The sequence below is a fragment of the Phasianus colchicus genome, chromosome 28, assembly GCF_987193195.1.
Source record: "Phasianus colchicus chromosome 28, bPhaCol1.hap1.1, whole genome shotgun sequence".
In the NCBI taxonomy this organism is placed as follows: domain Eukaryota; kingdom Metazoa; phylum Chordata; class Aves; order Galliformes; family Phasianidae; genus Phasianus; species Phasianus colchicus.
Genome location: NC_143463.1, coordinates 523,452 through 543,358, shown reverse-complemented (window position 1 = coordinate 543,358; position 19,907 = coordinate 523,452). Strand labels below are relative to the sequence as shown.

The window sequence follows — 19,907 nt, the reverse complement described above, 5'->3', positions numbered from 1 at the left end:
ACCCGGGCCCACCTTTCCAGCCTCTCGAGGTCCCTCGAGCCCCTTGAGCATCCCATCCTTCAACCGTGTCAACCGCACCACTCAGCTTGGTGTCGTCAGCAAACTTGCTGAGGGTGCACTCGAGTCCATCATCGATGTCATTGATAAAGATGTTAAAGAGCACCGGTCCCAAGACAGACCCCTGGGGGACGCCGCACGTTACCAGCCTCCACCTGGACATAGAGCCACTGATGACCACCCTCTGTCTGTGGCCTTTCAACCAGTTTCTTATCCATCAAGTGGTCCACCCATCAAATCCACATCCCTCTGGTTTGGAGATAAGGATGTGGTGGGGGACCATGTCAAAGGCCTTGCTCAAGTCCAGGTAAATGACATCGGTCGCCTTTCCCTTGTCCACCGATGTCGTCACTCCATCATAAAAGGCCACCAGATTGGTCAAGCATGACCTTCCTCTGGTGAAGCCGTGCTGGCTGTCACGGATCACATGCCCTTTCCTCATGTGATCAAGCATGTCATCCAGGATGATCTGTTCCATGATTTTCCCAGGCACAGAGGTGAGACTCACCGGCCTGTAGTTCCCGGGGTCCTCCTTGCTCCCTTTCTTGTAAATGGGAGTGACGTGACCCTTCCTCCAGTCATCCGGGACCTCACCTGACAGCCACGACTTTTCAAATATGATGGAGAGCGGCTCGGCAACCACCTCAGCCAGCTCCTTCAGAACCCTGGGATGCACGCCATCCGGCCCCATAGACTTGTACACATTCAGTCCCATGAGGCGGTCTCGGACCTGCTCTGCCCTCACAGCGGGGGGGATTTACCGTCCTGGTCCCCACCTAGAGGTGTAGGGATGCAGGGCTCAGATGACATGAGAAGTACCGGAATCCTGGCCAGCAGCGAAGTCTGAGGCAAAGAACTCATTCAGTACCTCAGCCTTCTCTCCGTCCGTTGAAGCCAGTTCTCCTTTTACATTTACCAAAGGAGGTACACTCGCTTTGGCCTGTCTCTTCTGGCCAATGTACCTATAGAAAGTCTTCCTGTTGTTTTTCACGTCCCTTGCCAAGTTCAGTTCCACCTGTGCCTTGGCTTTCCTGATCCCACATCTGCAAGTCCGGATGACATCCCTGTATTCTTCCCAGGTGGCACACCCTTGTTTCCAGAGTTTGTACACACCTTTCTTCGCCCTCAGCTCCCTCAGCAGGTCCTTACTGAGCCATGCCGGCTTCCTCCCTCCTCTGCCTGCTTTCTTGTTCAGTGGGACAGAGAGTTCTTGCACTCTTAGGAAGGCATCCTTGAAGAGTAACCAGCTCTCTTCAGCATTTTTGTTTTTAAAGACAGCATCCCAGGGGATCTCGGCCAACAGTCCATTGAACAGCTTGAAGTTTTCTCTCCCAAAGTTCAGGGTCCTGATGCCACTCTTCACCAGGCCCACATTTCTCGAGATCACAAACTCAACCAGAGCATGGTCACTGCAACCCAGGCTGCCTCCAACCTTAACACCATTAATTATTTCCTCCACATTGGTGAGCAGCAGGTCCAGCAGCGCTTCACCTCTGGTCGGTCTGTCCAACACCTGGACCAGAAAGTTATCATCAACACATTCTAGGAGCCTCCTGGGCCTCTTGCAACTCGCCGTGTGGTCTATCCAGGAGATATCCGGATGGTTGAAGTCCCCCATCAGGACAAGAGCCCGTGAGCACGAAGCCTCCCGCATCTGAAGCAAGAAAGCCTCGTCAACAGTCTCCCCTTGATCAGGTGGCCTGTAGTATACTCCTATCACCAGCTGGCCTTTGTTAGACCCATTCCTAATACTAACCCACAGGCTCTCAACCTGATCATGACTGTTTCTCAGAGGAAGCTCCTCACAGTCTATCCACTCTTTGACATAGAGGGCTACTCCCCCGCCCATGATCACCATGCTTCACAGTGACAATATACTGAATTCATTGCCGGCTAAGTCCATACTCATCTAATTTGTTTCTACATACACAATTTCTGATCTAGAACTGTATGATTTTGTGCAGAAATCTGTTCCCATGCAGTTTATAGGAGACTTGAGGACATCCTGAAAACTTGGCTCTTTGATTTAGTGCAATTGTATAACCACATAGAACTGTACTGATGAACAGCATGCTTACTGAGTACTCTGAAAGAATTTATCTTGCATGAATGTATGCTTCAACTTGCTTCTCTCTTTTTAATGTAGTGTGAGTCCTGGCACCAGTCTCCTGTGATTTCAATTGCCTTTGCTGAATCACAACAGGCAAGGCAGAAAGGATCCTGCAGAAGAAAAGGGGATAGGTGGTGGACAGCAGATGTTCCCAACTTAAAACATCCATTGTAGGAGAAATTAGGTTGCACTTCATGCCCCAGAAAGTCATTGAGACTTAGAAGATCCCAAAATCTCAGAACCAGAGGGGCTGGAAGGGACCTTTGGAGATCCCCCATTCTGGCTTCTCCAAAGCAGTTCCCTACAGCAGCTGCATAGGAAAGCATCTGGGGAATATCTCTAGAGAAGGAGACCTCACCACCTCTGTGAACAGCATGTGCCAGGGCTCTGCCACCCTCGCAATAAAAAAGTTCTTCCTCATGTTTGGATGAAACTCCCTGGGTTCCAGTTTTGCCCAGTGTCCCTTGTCCTGTCACTGGGCATGGCTGAGCAGAGCCTGGCTCCATCCACTTAACCCCCACCCTTCAGATATTGATCAGCACTCATCAGAACCCACTCAGCCTTCTTTTCCCTAGAATGAAAACTCCCATGACTCTCAGCATTTCCCCACCAGGAGATGCTCCAGGCTCCCCCCCATCTCTGCAGCCCTCCACTGGGCTCTCTCCAGCAGTTCCCTGTCTTTTTGAAGTGAGGAGCCCGGCACTGGGCACAGTGCTCCAGCTGTGCTTCCCCAGAGAGCAGAGGGGAGCAGCACCTCCCTTGCCCTGCTGGCCACACTCTGTGCAGTGCACCCCAGGGTCTCATTGGCTTCTTGGCTACCAGAGCACACTGCTGGCTCATGGTCACCTCTTGGTTACCAGGACACCCAGGTCTTCTCATCAGGGCTTTTTTCCAGCAGGTCAGCCCCTAACCTGTACTGATGCATGTTGTTAATCCTCCCCAGATGTAGGGCTCTGCACTTGCTGTTGTTGAACTTCTTAAGGTTCTTCTCTGCCCAACTCTCTGGGAAGTCCAGGCCAGATTTGGCAGATGACTTAAAATCTGTTACATCTTGATTGTTAGGCTCTTAGAACAGATGTTGTCTTCATTTTATGTGTCAATGATCTTTATCCAGACATTGCACTGATAGAGGTAACAGAAAGAATGAGTAAAAGCCTGGAAATAGGAGCAAAATAGCAGTTCCCAGAGTCACAAAAGCTGCACCAGGAAGAAAATGCTGTGATTATTGTCAAACTGAAATCAGGCAAAGAATTGGGTGTTCTTTTCAGGGTTAGTGAAGTTGGGTGCTGGAGCAAGGTTGAATATTATTCTCGTGGCTTTAACTGTTACCTAGTAGATTGCTCTGAAAGTAATGCTTCCTATTTATTTCCTTGGAAACTGAAAGAGATAAAAGGGCACAATAACACTGTTCGATAGAACAAATTCCGAGCTACAAAAATAGGCAATAATCACCACCATTGCCATCAACGAACAAGAGCTTCATGCCGTGCTTGTCAAAATCTTCATGGCCATCTAGCACATGGCTTGTCTTTCATATCTCTGTTGCCACTGCTGAAATGCCCCACCTGTCCCTCACTGTGTCACATGCAGTGGTTGGTCCCCATAAGTATTCAGCAAGCATCCATGAATAAGAGTGGGTGCCTTTTTTTCCACATGGAGGAATTCAGTTCCACTCTTTTGATCATACACATTTCCATGTCAGATTCCATTTTGTCAGGCTGTCCCTCTGTTGCCATCTGACACACAACAACAGAATTTAATGGGTGGGAAGGTTCGAACTCTACTGCCATCCCACAAACGTCTGCCTCTGATGTCATGGGTTGACATCATAAAAATTAGGAGGCATTACTTTTGGAGCAGTCCTCATACTTTTGGATACAGTTCTACAGTAAATCAGGCTCTTGATTTTTAGGAGTTATTTCTGTGCTGTCTATTTAGATATCAAATGCTGAAATGAGGAAATGCATGAAGAAGAATGCATCTTTAGTATGTTTTTTTTCCTTTGTCTAGCACACAGCATTTTCCTGCTTTGCATATCTTACATGCTCAGAAAATTTGCATTCACTTTATGTCAAATATTCTTATATTTGCGATCAGCTTTGTCATCATGGTGAATTGACTATGAATACTCCAGGAGAAATGAGAGTCAAATGTGAAGCAGTGGGGTCCTGTTCTTCCCTGTTATAATGAGATCAAAAGGCACATTGAGATGAACCACAGCACCGCAGCATTGCAGGGATTGCAAGAGACCTTAAGAGATTAATCGGGTCCAGCCCTCCGCTAAAGCAGTTCCCTACAGTAGGTGACACAGGTAGGCATCTAGATGAGTCTTGAATATCTCCCTAGAAGGAGACTCCACCACCTCTATGGGCAGCCTGTTCCAGTGCTGCATCACCCTTGCCATAAAGAAGTTCTTTCACATGTTAGTACGGAACTTCCCGTGATCAAGTTGTCCTTGTCCTTGTCCTATTGCTGTGCACCACCAAGAAGAGCCTGACCTCATCCATTAGCCTCCCACCTCCCTTCAGACATTTATAAACATTGATCAGATATCCCCCTTAGTCTTTTCCCCAGGCTAAACAGCCCCATGTCACTCGGCTTTTCTTTTCCTCATACGGGAGATGCTCCTGGTCCTTCATCATCTTTGTGGCCCTCCGCTGGACTCCTTTGAAGAGATTCCTGTCTTTTTAGAACTTGGGAGCCCAGAACTGGACTCATTAGTCTAAATGTGGCCTCCCCAGGGCAGAGCAGAGGAAAGAACCACCTCCCTTGCCCCCCTGGCCACACTCTTTTTATTGCACCCCAGGGTCCCCTTATCCTTCTGCTGGCTCATGGCCAACCTGTTGTCCACCAGGACCCCCAGGTCCTTCTCTGCAGCTATCACCTCCAGCAGGTCATGCCCTAACCTGTACAGATGCATGTGGGTATTCCTCCCCAAGAGCAAGACTCTGCGCTTGCTCATGTTAAACATCATCATGTTCCTCCCTGCTGAACTCTCCAGTTATAAAGTCCAAATCAAGAAGAGAGTTTGTGCTTCAGACGGTATCCATCAGACTCTGCAAAATTCTGGAATAAGCCTGGTCTTCATTTTAGCTAACAAAGCATCTGTTCCCGAATTGAAGATATCTTCAAAGTCAAACTTATGATTCATTTTCAAACTGTTATGCACTTCTTGCAGAAAATAGGCCATAGTTTGGTCCTCCTCTGGATCAGATGTTTTGTGATAATCAGGTCTGACACTCAAATTACATGCTTTTTCTGTTGGTTTCGTAACATGGCATTTCCTGTGTGCTCTTCAAATAATCTCAACGGGCATCTCATTCCTATGCCTTCTCTCTTATTCCTTACCTATGCAGAGTTTGACACGTTCAGAACTTCTGTTCTGGGTGTTGTTACCAGTTAGAATGAGCAGCCTCTATTTGAGTGCAAAACCACTCATATTTGTGAATGAGCTAGAATTATCTAGCAACAGTATTTTCATGCTGAATGCTTCACTACACCCGTTTTGCTGCCTTTTATGCTGTTAAACTCTCTGATTGTGTATGTAAATGACACTTTCAGTCATGGTCTTTAAAATTACATTGGGAATCCAGCTTACCACAGAAATTCTTACTTGGATACACTTTCCTTAATCATATGAAGCAGAAGATAAGCCTCTTTTTTTTCTTCTTCCTTTTTTAAGGGCAAGCCTCAGAATCATAGTAATTACAGTGCACACACACAGAGTGAAATTGCAGTGTGTAAATAGAAGCAAATAAATACAAAAGATCAAAGGCAAGATGGTACAGGTATGTACATATTGAGGAGAAGACTAAAAGGTAAGGATATGTAGATACAGAGGGGTGCTGGTAGCCAGCCTGGGAGCATATCTTCACCAAGCTGTCATTCCTGTAGAAGGGACTCTGTTTTGCCTGTGAAGTTGCAGCATTAGACTTAAAACTTCCTGATTGATCTTGCTGAGGGTTACGCCAGTGTTCTGTTGAATTTTGAGACACTTAATCTCCATTTTAGCTTGCTTTTTTTTTTTTTTTTTCCTTTTTCTGTGCCAGGAATCTGCAATCACTGAGCACCTGATAAAAATCTGTGAGTAGTTTATCCGTTCCTTGGGCACTGAGGTGTTCCACACCTGCCTTCATAGCCAGATGCTACCTCAGTTAGGGTGTAATCCTTTCTCTGCCTCACATGCTTGTGCTGACAGGTTTGCTGTGTGCTAGACATCCTCAGTGTACTCTGGTCTCTTTTCCTTCCAGGATGGCACACTCTTTGAATGAATGGCTATGGCAGCATGAGTTCTGGCTCCCCCCAGGAATTACATGGGAGGACATGAAGGAGTCTGAAGACATCCACTACCCTAAGCCTCGTGATCTCCTGCTCAGCATCCCTTTTGCCTTAATCCTGGTTGTCATTCGATGTGTCTTTGAAAGGTAAGTTCTTCAGTGATGTTTGGGGTGTTTTGGGGAAAACAGCGTCATTGCAGGTCCAAAAGTTGGCTCTGTTGTCTGGACCAGTGCATGATTGAAGAGATCCACAGAAAGATCAGATCATAAATTCTGCTGAGCCAGATGTTTCAGCTCTTACTTTGCAGCTGTATTTATTTACTGAAGAAGCATGTTGAATATAGAGCACAAATCCTACCCTTAAGGTCTAATTATAAGCAGTGTAACTTCCTACACTTAAAACAGGTAAGCCCTAGTATTAGTTTGTGCTTGTGCTTCAGAATGCAGACGTACTGTTTCTGTTGTACATTGCTTGCTGTTTCTGGGTCAAGTGAAGTAGAAATAATGTTTAGACTTCCTAAATACAGCTAGGTGCCCTTTATCTCAGAAAGTGGGGATCTGGGATATCTCACCAGACAGGGGAGCCTAAATAACGAGCAATAACACAAGCTTGTTCCCTCAGCACTGCATAGCCACATGAACATACGCATTTCACTGACCACAGTTCAGGATTCATGAGTGTAATTTCCTTGGGAGCATCATGCAGGGAAATTTTTGGCTGCTTTCTCCAGATCAGGGCCTGCTGAAGCCACTTGCAGTGCTGGGCTGCCAGAATCTCTCCTCCTCTTTCTCTGCTTTGTGGCTGCTTTTTGCAGTCTTCCAGTAACAACACAAGAGTTGTTGTGGTTCTAGGATCTTTCTGGCCAGAGCCATTTGAAAATTTTACTCTTCAGTGCAGAAAATTTGGGAATTATGGCAGAGGCACAGCTTGAAATCTCCCAGTGTTTGCTGGGTGGGTTTCATGAAGGTCCTCAACTGGTGTTGTTGATATAGGCAGTTTAGCCATTGTTTAGTGTTGGTGTGATGTAATTTGTATGCAGATCAATTGAAAGTTACCATAGTGTCATCAGCTGTCAGGGCTGCAGAGTAAATCGACTTTCATGATTTTGAAAATTACTTAAAATAGTCTTTGCTGGACTGAAGAATTCCTATTCCTACCTGCTGTCTGAAGAGGCATTCCTTTGGGGGACGATGGCTGCTCCAAAAATAATACTTCCTATTTTATTATATTGGCCCATGACATGAGAAAAGGATGGTGGTGGGATGGCAGTAGAGGTTGAACCTCCTCACCAACATCCCATTACCGTGTGACAGATGTTAGCGGAAGGGCAGTCTGACAGAATGGTGTCTGACATGGAAGTGTGGATGAAGCAGAGGGGGTGAATTGAATTCCTCCATGCAGAAAAAATGATACACACTGACGTTCATCAACATTTATGGAGACCAAACAGTGGATGTGAGCACGGTGAGGGACAGGGGGTGCATTTCAGCAGTGGTGGCATTGATGTGGGTCACTTCTGCCGATGAAGAGTTGTGTGAGTTTTGTGTGAGTGCATCTTGCAGGTATTGTTGGCAAAAAGCCACAGCTAATGGTGGTGACTATGTTGAGAAACAGTGTTATGTAGCTGAGAACTTGCTCTATCAAATAGTGCTATTGTGCTCTTTGTATCTGTGGTAGTGTCCATGGAAATAATTAGGCGGCATTACTTTTGGAGCAATCTACATAATTTAGTCAAAGACGGTAGTGGTGGTTTGAAGGAAAAAAAGTAAAAAAATTAAAAATCAAAAAAGAGTCTGCAGAGAAAATGGAAATAGACCTCTCTGTAGGCTAGTAACAGATTTCTTCTCTGGATTCTCTGTGACACAAGGACATAATGGAAAAGTTTTTTAAAGTAGATTCTGAACTCTGTTGTGAGAATGCTTTTATGTAAAAATACTGGCATTCAAATTGAGTGTTATTAAAACCAAATGCATGAATGATTAAAGAATCTTTTTATGATGATACTTGGAATTGTTTGTAAAGAATATGTTTAGGGTGCATTCCATAAATTCTGTTGTTTTTATCCTCCACTTACCTGAGGACATAGGTGTCTCAGTTACCTCCACTCATGTGTGAACCAAGGTGCTATAAGCAACCATTAAAACAGAAATCTATCACATTTCTTCCTTGCTGACCTGTAGTACTTCTTTAGGTAGGTAATGTCAGTTGGTCACTTAGACATGCATGGAGAGTGAAGCTAGACATCAACCTCCATGTTCTGCATTGACCAGAATTGCCCCATTCTGGGCTCATGAAGTCAGAGGAGCCAGACTCTGCTCAGTGATGCCTAGTGGCAGGACAAGAAGAGGCATTGAACACAAACTAAAACACACGATATTCCATCTGAATATAAGAAAACACTTTTTTACTGCAAGGGTGGTCAGATACTGAGACAAGTTGCATAGGAAAGGAACATTCTTATTCTGTGGAGAAACTCAAAACCCAGCTGGACACTCAGTGGCCTGCTCTAGCCACCTCAGCCTGAGCTGCAGAGTTGGGTTTTGTGGTATCCAGAGGCCCCTTCCAGCTCTAACAGTTAAGTGCTTCTGTGACCTTGTCTTTGTATTCCTCTTCCTCATGTCACACTGGTCCTAGTCTGCCTAAATATCTTCTGTCTCCTTTAAGATACCTCTGACCAGATAAAAAGATTTTTTTTTCTTTTCTATCCAAACACTGCATCAGCTGGGAGGGTTTCCATGGGCCTAGGCCTGCTCATGCATTTTAAAGCTGTTTTAATTCACAAACTTCATTAAATAAAAGCTTCTGGCCACACCCTTTAAAAGATAATATCTCAAGCCCATTTTACAAGTCCAGGAAACCTGTAATCATGCCACTATCTTACCTATGCAAATTACAAGCTAATGTTCTGAGCCATATTCTTGTTTGTCCTAACTCTCTACAGGCATTTATTTCAGCAGGAAATTTTCGCATTCTTAATCATTACTGTTTCACAGTCAATTCATCCTGGAAAAGAAAGCCTCCCTTATGTGAATCAAGCCCTCTGTCTCTCTGTTACATTGCACAGGTGGGCTAGGATGGTTTAAACTCATTGGTAGAGTTTGGAGAAATGCAGGCAGAAAGGATGTCTACTATTTCTCATTTTCCATGCAGACGGCCCTGACTTTGTAGCTTTGCATGTTTGTGGATGAAAATGTGATTTTGGAGAATGTAAATAAGCTACAAGATTGGTTTCAATGGCTTTCCCTTGGCCTCTGTCAATTTACTCTACCCTCACTTATGACTTGTAACTGTGCATCCGGTGCAAAGCGTTTCTTTTGTTTAAGTTTGCTCTGTTTTTGGTGGTTCCTGCTCTGGATTTCAGAAATGCTGTGTTAGAATTCCGAGAAAATTCTAAAAAGGCAAAAGAAGTCCAGGGGAGGTTCTGTGAGCCTTATTTCAGTAGCTGCATTGGATGCCTTGCTTGGCATTTTTTAATGGTGCCACCTTCTTGTTTTGGAGATAATACCCAGGGAGTACCCTGCTACCTGGAGTGTTTTTTTTTTTCCTCTCCTTGGCATGTATGGGCTGAAGATGGATAAACTGTGACAAAAACATCCAGCACCCAGTTGTTGAGTGTATTAGGTGGTGGCTGTGGGAAGTGGAGGAGCTGGATGCGGCCTGGGAGAGCTGAGGACACTGTGAGTGCAACCCTGGAGGAAAAAACACTTTGTGAAGCAACTCCTTTCTGAGCTGCTGTGGTCTCGGTAAGGTGGAAAAACAGGGGGTGTTCAGGGCTGGTGAGCAGGATACAGTGCTGTTTGTCTCCATGTGCCACAGTGCTGAGGCAGGTCATAGAATCATAGAATCGTTGAGGTTGGACAAACCAATAAGGTCATCCTGTCCAACTAGCAACACACGCCGGTGACCACTCTAGGCCATGTCACTCACTACCACATCTCCATGTTTCTTGAAGACTTCCAGGATGGTGACTCCACTGCCTCCCTGCGCAGCTTGTTCCAGTGCCTCACCACTTGTTCTGAGTGTATAAATAAATGAAAATGAATTTATTATAAATAAATGCTTCCTGATACTCAAGCTGCACCTCCCCTAGAGCAACTTCAGGCCATTACCAGCTGTTGGGGGAGGTAAGTAGTTCTGTACTGATGCAAGAAAGGCGCTAAAACTTGAGAACCTCTTCAGTTCCTCTGACTGTGCTTGTACATATGAAGTGTATTCTGGACCCATAATTTGGAGCCAGATTTTAAACACTTGTGTGCCTTAACAGAACTTTTCCCTTGGTGGTGTCAAGTGGTACAACAAATGACAAAGTCAAGAAACTGCAACCTGGAAGATTCATTTTGGGCTTTAGGAAGAACTTCATTCCTGGGCAGATGGTGCAGGCCTGGGACATGTCACCTGGGACATGGAGAATCTCTGTACTTGGTGTCCTCAAGACTTAGCTATGGTGCATTTCCAAGACTTCATGTTGAAACCTCTATTGTCCTGATTAGATGTTAGCAATGGTCTCCCTCTGAGCAGGACATTGGACTGGAGAAATCCAGAGATCTCTTTCAGCCAGTGCTAGTTTATTGGGCACTGTGACATGCTTATACCCCACCTTTTTGTGATAATTGGCAGCCCAGCAAGCTCTGCTTTGTACAAATTTCTGCACAAGCTCAGGTCTACTTCTAGGTGGATGCTTCTGAGCCTTAGCACAACTCTGTATACTGGTGAATATATCATACATATGAAAGTGGGATGCTGAGCTGGCAAGAGTCCTATGTCACTGCCTATTATATTGTCCTTTTCTGTGCTTCTGTCCATGTTTTTGTACAGGACACTGGTGCTCAAAGGTTGATTTTGAGTCTCTGTATCCAATACTCAAACTGTGGTGTACTGACATCACTCATAATTTCCCGTAGTTGCATTTAAAGGCCAGGGTCTTAGGTGCACTGTATTTGTTTCAGGTGTTTTGTATCTCCCTGCAGCTGTAGTTTAGAGCTGTCTCAGTGACTCTTTTCTTAACTATATGGGAAGAATTTGGTGATTTTGGAGCTTATGACATTAACATTTCCTCAAGATCTTTGTGCTTCCTTTGCACAAAGGGGGAGATGAGTGCCTCTTAGCTAAATTTTGGATGATAAAAGAACTGTTCTAGTGAGTGGTGAAAAAAGCTTTTAATAGGAGAAAATGATAAAATAAAACCCAAACCTTACATATTACAAAGCGATTCAAGATTCTTGGTGATGTGGCAACATCAGTTTTCAGGCACAAGTACAGACACTGAAATTCTGGATCGTGAAACAACTTTCTGAAGGAAACTGGGAGCTAAAATAAGCTCAGAATTGCACTGAGCTTTCTTCAGACCCACTGTAGGTGTTATTGATGTGAGAATACTTCAGTCTAAATTTACTTTTTCTGTCCATTAGTTACTACTTGGACTGTAATCTCTGAACCCATCTGTCTTCACACGTGACAACTTGGGCTGTATTCAGGTGCTACACAAATAACGATCATTAAACAGTACACATCAAAATTAAAGCATTCTGTCTGAACAAAACCCCGAGGAATCTCAGGTTTTTAGTTGTCACCAATACAAAAATACAAGACTCAAAAATTATTTTATACTTAAAAAATCTTCATGAAGTCATAGAACCATTGATTCTCATTCAAGTTCGCTAAAATCAGCTTAAATAAATTATCTGTACTATATAAGTGCATACCTGTTTCTGTGTATACAAGTGCACTTTATACATCTGTATCAGTTTAATTTGGACTATATAGCATTGATAATAATTCAGCGCTCATTTAAATATAACTCTATCAACTACATTGATGTCTTTAAAAGTGCTTATCATTGCCTGTTTGCACAATGTCTTTACTAAGCAGTAGCAAGAGCAGTGTTCTTTTGTAGAGTGGGAGAAGTGTTATCATTTAACTCCTAAGAGCAGGAAAGGGAAGAATTGCTGCTAGCGATGTGTCTGCTGCTCTGCCCTGGGCGGGGGGATAGTAAAAATATCATCATTCATGGTTGCCAGAACGAATGAAACAGGAAAGCATGGGAGCTGCTATTTTTGTGCAGAGTTGGGTTGCGCTGAAGATATTTCAGGAGGAGATTTCAAGCACTATTTCTGCATTATTAAAATGTTTTAGTTGTTTCCAGCCTGTAATGGACGTGGCTGGATATGGAGCATTCTACTGCTCATTTTGAACAGAAGCTTAGCTTTGCTTCTGCTTGTTGCCCTTTCTGTAGCCAAAATGTCACCAAGGTTTTGTGGGTAGTGAGTACGAACCTCATTCTCTGAGTTTGGAGATGTTGCAGAAGAGACTTTTTTTTAGGCTATCTCCTACAGTTCTCATTTTTACCCTTCCGTAGGACTTAGAAATAAATTTACTCTGGATTTCCTATCCTGAACTTTCTTAGAGAATGTAGACACTTAAAGCCAGAAAGGCAATGCTAATGAGAATAACATTTGAGGTTCCTGAACACTTAGATCCTCGTGGATGTATCACTGAGAGCCAGTTCAGTAGCAGTAGAGAACCAAGGGTGAAGGACATTGATGAATGTCTTCCCTAAAATAATTAAATACTCAGTGGTGCTTTAAGCTCCAGAAGATGACCTCCTGGGAAACTGCAGTCATGTTGGCCTCACCCCTGTTTCTGGGAAGTGATGAAGTGGCTTAGTCTGGGTGCCATCTCCAAGCAGGTGGAAGAAAGGTTATCAGAAGTAGTCAACATCATTTCACCATGCTTGACCAACCTGGTTGCCTTCTGTGGTATCATGACCAGCTGGTAGATGAAGAGAGAGCAGTGAATGTTGTGTACCTTGAATTCAGCAAGGCTTTTGACACCATCTCATGTAACATCCTTGTACTGAAGCTTAAGATGGGTGGGATAGATGAGTGAACAGTGAGATGGATTGAGAACAGGCTAACAGGCAGATCTCAGAGGGCTGTGATCAGCTGAACTGTCTGACAGTCTGGTTGGAGGCTGAAACCAGCAGTGTTCCCCAGGGGTCAGTGCTAGGCCTGGTCATTCAACGTCTTCATCAGTGACCTGGATGAAGGGATGTGCACCCTCAGCAAGTTTGCTATTGATACAAAGCTGGGAGAAGCAGCTGACACAGCAGATGGCCATGCTGTCATTCAGAGAGACCTGGGCAGGATGGAGGGGGCAGAGAAGAACCTTAGGAAGTTAAACGATAGCAAGTACACAGACCTGCACCAGGGGAGGAATAACTGCATGCATCAGTACAGGTTAGGGGCTGACCTGCTGGAAAAAAGCCCTGATGAGAAGACCTGGGTGTCCTGGTAACCAAGAGGTGACCATGAGCCAGCAGTGTGCTCTGGTAGCCAAGAAGCCAATGGGACCCTGGGGTGCACTGCACAGAGTGTGGCCAGCAGGGCAAGGGAGGTGCTGCTCCCCTCTGCTCTCTGGGGAAGCACAGCTGGAGCACTGTGCCCAGTGCCGGGCTCCTCACTTCAAAAAGACAGGGAACTGCTGGAGAGAGCCCAGTGGAGGGCTGCAGAGATGGGGGGGAGCCTGGAGCATCTCCTGGTGGGGAAATGCTGAGAGTCATGGGAGTTTTCATTCTAGGGAAAAGAAGGCTGAGTGGGTTCTGATGAGTGCTGATCAATATCTGAAGGGTGGGGGTTAAGTGGATGGAGCCAGGCTCTGCTCAGCCATGCCCAGTGACAGGACAAGGGACACTGGGCAAAACTGGAACCCAGGGAGTTTCATCCAAACATGAGGAAGAACTTTTTTATTGCGAGGGTGGCAGAGCCCTGGCACATGCTGTTCACAGAGGTGGTGAGGTCTCCTTCTCTAGAGATATTCCCCAGATGCTTTCCTATGCAGCTGCTGTAGGGAACTGCTTTGGAGAAGCCAGAATGGGGGATCTCCAAAGGTCCCTTCCAGCCCCTCTGGTTCTGAGATTTTGGGATCTTCTAAGTCTCAATGACTTTCTGGGGCATGAAGTGCAACCTAATTTCTCCTACAATGGATGTTTTAAGTTGGGAACATCTGCTGTCCACCACCTATCCCCTTTTCTTCTGCAGGATCCTTTCTGCCTTGCCTGTTGTGATTCAGCAAAGGCAATTGAAATCACAGGAGACTGGTGCCAGGACTCACACTACATTAAAAAGAGAGAAGCAAGTTGAAGCATACATTCATGCAAGATAAATTCTTTCAGAGTACTCAGTAAGCATGCTGTTCATCAGTACAGTTCTATGTGGTTACACAATTGCACTAAATCAAAGAGCCAAGTTTTCAGGATGTCCTCAAGTCTCCTATAAACTGCATGGGAACAGATTTCTGCACAAAATCATACAGTTCTAGATCAGAAATTGTGTATGTAGAAACAAATTAGATGAGTATGGACTTAGCCGGCAATGAATTCAGTATATTGTCACTGTGAAGCATGGTGATCATGGGCGGGGGAGTAGCCCTCTATGTCAAAGAGTGGATAGACTGTGAGGAGCTTCCTCTGAGAAACAGTCATGATCAGGTTGAGAGCCTGTGGGTTAGTATTAGGAATGGGTCTAACAAAGGCCAGCTGGTGATAGGAGTATACTACAGGCCACCTGATCAAGGGGAGACTGTTGACGAGGCTTTCTTGCTTCAGATGCGGGAGGCTTCGTGCTCACGGGCTCTTGTCCTGATGGGGGACTTCAACCATCCGGATATCTCCTGGATAGACCACACGGCGAGTTGCAAGAGGCCCAGGAGGCTCCTAGAATGTGTTGATGATAACTTTCTGGTCCAGGTGTTGGACAGACCGACCAGAGGTGAAGCGCTGCTGGACCTGCTGCTCACCAATGTGGAGGAAATAATTAATGGTGTTAAGGTTGGAGGCAGCCTGGGTTGCAGTGACCATGCTCTGGTTGAGTTTGTGATCTCGAGAAATGTGGGCCTGGTGAAGAGTGGCATCAGGACCCTGAACTTTGGGAGAGAAAACTTCAAGCTGTTCAATGGACTGTTGGCCGAGATCCCCTGGGATGCTGTCTTTAAAAACAAAAATGCTGAAGAGAGCTGGTTACTCTTCAAGGATGCCTTCCTAAGAGTGCAAGAACTCTCTGTCCCACTGAACAAGAAAGCAGGCAGAGGAGGGAGGAAGCCGGCATGGCTCAGTAAGGACCTGCTGAGGGAGCTGAGGGCGAAGAAGGGTGTGTACAAACTCTGGAAACAAGGGTGTGCCACCTGGGAAGAATACAGGGATGTCGTCCGGACTTGCAGATGTGGGATCAGGAAAGCCAAGGCACAGGTGGAACTGAACTTGGCAAGGGACGTGAAAAACAACAGGAAGACTTTCTATAGGTACATTGGCCAGAAGAGACAGGCCAAAGCGAGTGTACCTCCTTTGGTAAATGTAAAAGGAGAACTGGCTTCAACGGACGGAGAGAAGGCTGAGGTACTGAATGAGTTCTTTGCCTCAGACTTCGCTGCTGGCCAGGATTCCGGTACTTCTCATGTCATCTGAGCCCTGCATCCCTACACCTCTAGGTGGGGACCAGGACGGTAAATCCCCCCCGCTGTGAGGGCAGAGCAGGTCCGAGACCGCCTCATGGGACTGAATGTGTACAAGTCTATGGGGCCGGATGGCGTGCATCCCAGGGTTCTGAAGGAGCTGGCTGAGGTGGTTGCCGAGCCGCTCTCCATCATATTTGAAAAGTCGTGGCTGTCAGGTGAGGTCCCGGATGACTGGAGGAAGGGTCACGTCACTCCCATTTACAAGAAAGGGAGCAAGGAGGACCCCGGGAACTACAGGCCGGTGAGTCTCACCTCTGTGCCTGGGAAAATCATGGAACAGATCATCCTGGATGACATGCTTGATCACATGAGGAAAGGGCATGTGATCCGTGACAGCCAGCACGGCTTCACCAGAGGAAGGTCATGCTTGACCAATCTGGTGGCCTTTTATGATGGAGTGACGACATCAGTGGACAAGGGAAAGGCGACCGATGTCATTTACCTGGACTTGAGCAAGGCCTTTGACATGGTCCCCCACCACATCCTTATCTCCAAACCAGAGGGATGTGGATTTGATGGGTGGACCACTTGATGGATAAGAAACTGGTTGAAAGGCCACAGACAGAGGGTGGTCATCAGTGGCTCTATGTCCAGGTGGAGGCTGGTAACGTGCGGCGTCCCCCAGGGGTCTGTCTTGGGACCGGTGCTCTTTAACATCTTTATCAATGACATCGATGATGGACTCGAGTGCACCCTCAGCAAGTTTGCTGACGACACCAAGCTGAGTGGTGCGGTTGACACGGTTGAAGGATGGGATGCTCAAGGGGCTCGAGGGACCTCGAGAGGCTGGAAAGGTGGGCCCGGGTGAACCTGATGAGGTTCAACATGGCAAAGTGCAGAGTTTTGCACTTGGGCCGGAGGAATCCCAGGCATCCCTACAGACTGGAAGGAGCGGTCCTTGAGAGCAGCCCTGTGGAGAAGGACCTGGGGGTCTTGGTAGATGAAAAACTTAACATGAGCCAGCACTGCGCCCTTGCGGCTCGGAAGGCAAATGGTATCCTGGGCTCCATCAAAAGAGGGGTGGCCAGCACGGACAGAGAGGTGATTGTTCCCCTCTACTCTGCTCTTGTGAGGCCCCATCTGGAGTACTGTGTCCAAGTGTGGAGCCCCCAGTACAAGAAAGACAGGGAGCTGTTGGAGAGGGTCCAGAGGAGGGCCACGAAGATGATCAGGGGACTGGAGCACCTCCCCTATGAGGACAGGCTGAAAGAGCTGGGCTTGTTTAGCCTGGAGAAAAGAAGGCTGTGGGGTGACCTCATTGCAGCCTTTCAGTACCTAAAGGGAGCCTACAAACAGGAGGGGAATCAACTCTTTGAAAGGGTGAGTGACAGCAGGACAAGGGGAAATGGTTTGAAGTTGAGGGAAGGGAGATTTAGGTTGGACGTCAGGGGGAAATTCTTTACAGAGAGAGTGGTGAGGTGCTGGAACAGGCTGCCCAGGGAGGTTGTGGATGCCCCATCCCTGGAGGTGTTCAAGGCCAGATTGGATGGGGCCCTGGGCAGTCTGGTCTAGCATTAGGTGGGATGACTGGTTGCCCTGCGTGTGGCAGGGGGGTTGGAGATTCATATCCTTGAGGTCCCTTCCAACCCTGGCAATTCTGTGATTCTGTGATTCTGAGGGGGGCAGAGCCCTGGCACATGCTGAATCAGAGCAGTTTTGGAGCTCCATTTGGAGATAGTCGAAAATCTCCTGGATGCTTTCTTGTGTCCCTGTTGTAGGGAACCTGCTTTAGCAAGGGGTTGGTGTGGGGGATCTCCAGAGGTCCCTTCCCTATGATTCTGTGATTGAGAGTGACTGGTTTGGGGTATTTTATCCCTTGGTTATGGCATTCCTTGAAAGCCTGCAGAGAGTCTTCAAAAAGCAAAGGAAAGCAAAGGAGTTTGAATCCTGGAGCAGGATTTCAAAGAGGCATGGGGAAAAGATAGCTCTGCTTCTCTTCCATGAGTTTAATACAGCTGGGTGCTTGAAAACTGATCCTGGACAAACTATCTCAATTTATAAAATATTCATTCAAAATTATTTCTTTGAAGATATCTTTTAATTATTATTTTAACTTCTAGTTTTTGTTTTTGGTGTTGTTGTTTCTCCTGAAATGGAGTGTTCAGTTGCTTGTATCATCTCCTGTTAGAAATCAGTAGTTGGACTGACACCTCTGATATTCTTGTAAATCAAGTAGCATAGAGTGATTAAAGTACATCTTGTGAGGACTACTCTTATGGCTCAGCTCTGAAATAAAGAGCATTTGAACGCTGCATTTGAAAGAAAAAAGAAAAAGAAATCTCACTTCACTGCGTGTCAGGGCGGCTGATTTCTAGAAAGTGTAACCATCGAGAAGTTCAGAAATAAGTGAGAGCATTAACACTTTGCTGTTCTGAATACAGTGAGGGAATCTAACCTGCTAAAAATCAGCAGTTGAAAGTTAGTTTGTTATACTCAGCCATTAGGTTAGCATAGAGACTTGTGATGCACTGTAAGCCATTGAATATGAGTCAGAGATAATGCATTTTGAATTATAAAATCTTGCAATTTGCAGAAGAGGAAGAAAAGGAAGTTTCAGCTGTGGAGCTCTCTGTGTTTGCAGTGTCCTTCCTTTGACTGCCTCTTCGCTTCAGCCACAAGTTTGACATGGAAAGAGCCCCAGTAGAGCAAATTGTGGCCTTCTGAAAGCCCCAGAACTCCTTATCCCAGAGTCCAGTGGTTGGGAAACTGTATCCTACAGATTATTAATGCTTAACCAATTAACCAACGAAGTCCTATTTAAAATTAGAGAAGTCCTCACAAGTGATTTTTCTGCTCCTTTCACTTCAGGATGCAGAGTAAAATGTTAAGTGTTAAATGTTAAATGTGCATTATCTCTCAGCTTAGCTGGATCCTGGGATTCTGGCATCCTCTGACATTCCTGAAAGCCTGAAGATGTGAAGAATCTGGTTATTGCTTTTTTTTTTTTAAAAGTTTATGAATGTGATGGTATTTAGAGGTGTACAGTACTTAGCTCAGGCCTGCTTCACATTTCCTTCAGCCTTCTGCTTCAAGCTCCTATTTTATGCTCTGAATTACCATTTCCCTCAATTAAAAAAAAATATTTTGATTCCTTTGTGTATCTTTGTGACAGATTCATATGGGGTGAAACTGATGTCGTATAAGCTGAAAAGTGAGTTTAATGAAAGGTTAAATGATGTTTCAAACAGAAAAACGATAAGACAGATCTCCCAGTTCACATCTTGGCAGATGGTGGTTAAATGTAACCCGGGGGAGTTCAAACATTCTGAACATTAGTTTGTATTCTGTTGGAAATGACATGTTCATCTTCGTTGGCTGCAACGGCTCCCTTAGCTTACAGATTTCCCCTCAAATCTTGTTGTAAATTCATGCTCCATCAACACCAGGCTCCAACAAATGCATCATAGTGAAGTCCAGATCAGGTCATATGCTGATCACAATTAAAAATCAGCAGTGATCTCAGCGCAGGAGACTTGAAGTTCTGGTTCCTGAACTTCTTGTGTTCACTTCCATCTCCAGCCCTACTGGCTGGAAAGCTTCTGGTTAGCTTCTAATCCAGCTTTCTGATTTACTTCTGATCAACTTGACTTCATAAGACATCCAACTTGTTTAGCTTTGGCAACCTCACTATAAGTACACATACAGAAAGAGTATTGATGGATGTGGTTGTATTTATGTGTGAAGGTTGTGGTGTAAATTTCTGTAGAAACAAAGCCCGTTAGAAGTTTCCAAGTCCCTCCCTTAAAATGCAAACCATGCCATTGATTGTATTATTACACCAAAGTTTAATATTTGAATTAAAACCATACAGAAAACATTGCGCCAATTGTTCACTTTGGGAAAAGAATAAAAACAATAAAAGGATAAAGGTCAAATTAATTCAGTAGTTGCTAGCAAGTGCTCAGGTACAGTCAAGATGAGTGCAGTGTCACCTTTATATCAGAGTATAAAGCAA

The 19,907-nt window shown here is 45.4% G+C and overlaps 1 protein-coding gene across 9 annotated transcripts in view; it reads left to right on the top strand.

Moving 5' to 3' along the window:
* LOC116240192 (ceramide synthase 4) overlaps positions 1-19,907 on the top strand; it is a 66,309-nt gene that overhangs the window by 17,809 nt on the left and 28,593 nt on the right. For 7 of the 9 annotated variants that reach the window (XM_090125847.1, XM_090125842.1, XM_090125841.1 and 4 more), the window contains one exon: positions 6,418-6,591. In XM_090125847.1, coding sequence (XP_089981973.1) covers positions 6,418-6,591 — 174 coding nt within the window. Of the gene's footprint in view, positions 1-4,264; positions 4,479-5,653; positions 5,956-6,417; positions 6,592-19,907 lie in introns of those variants that run through there. The other 2 variants (XM_090125845.1, XM_090125846.1) reach the window with 2 other exon arrangements.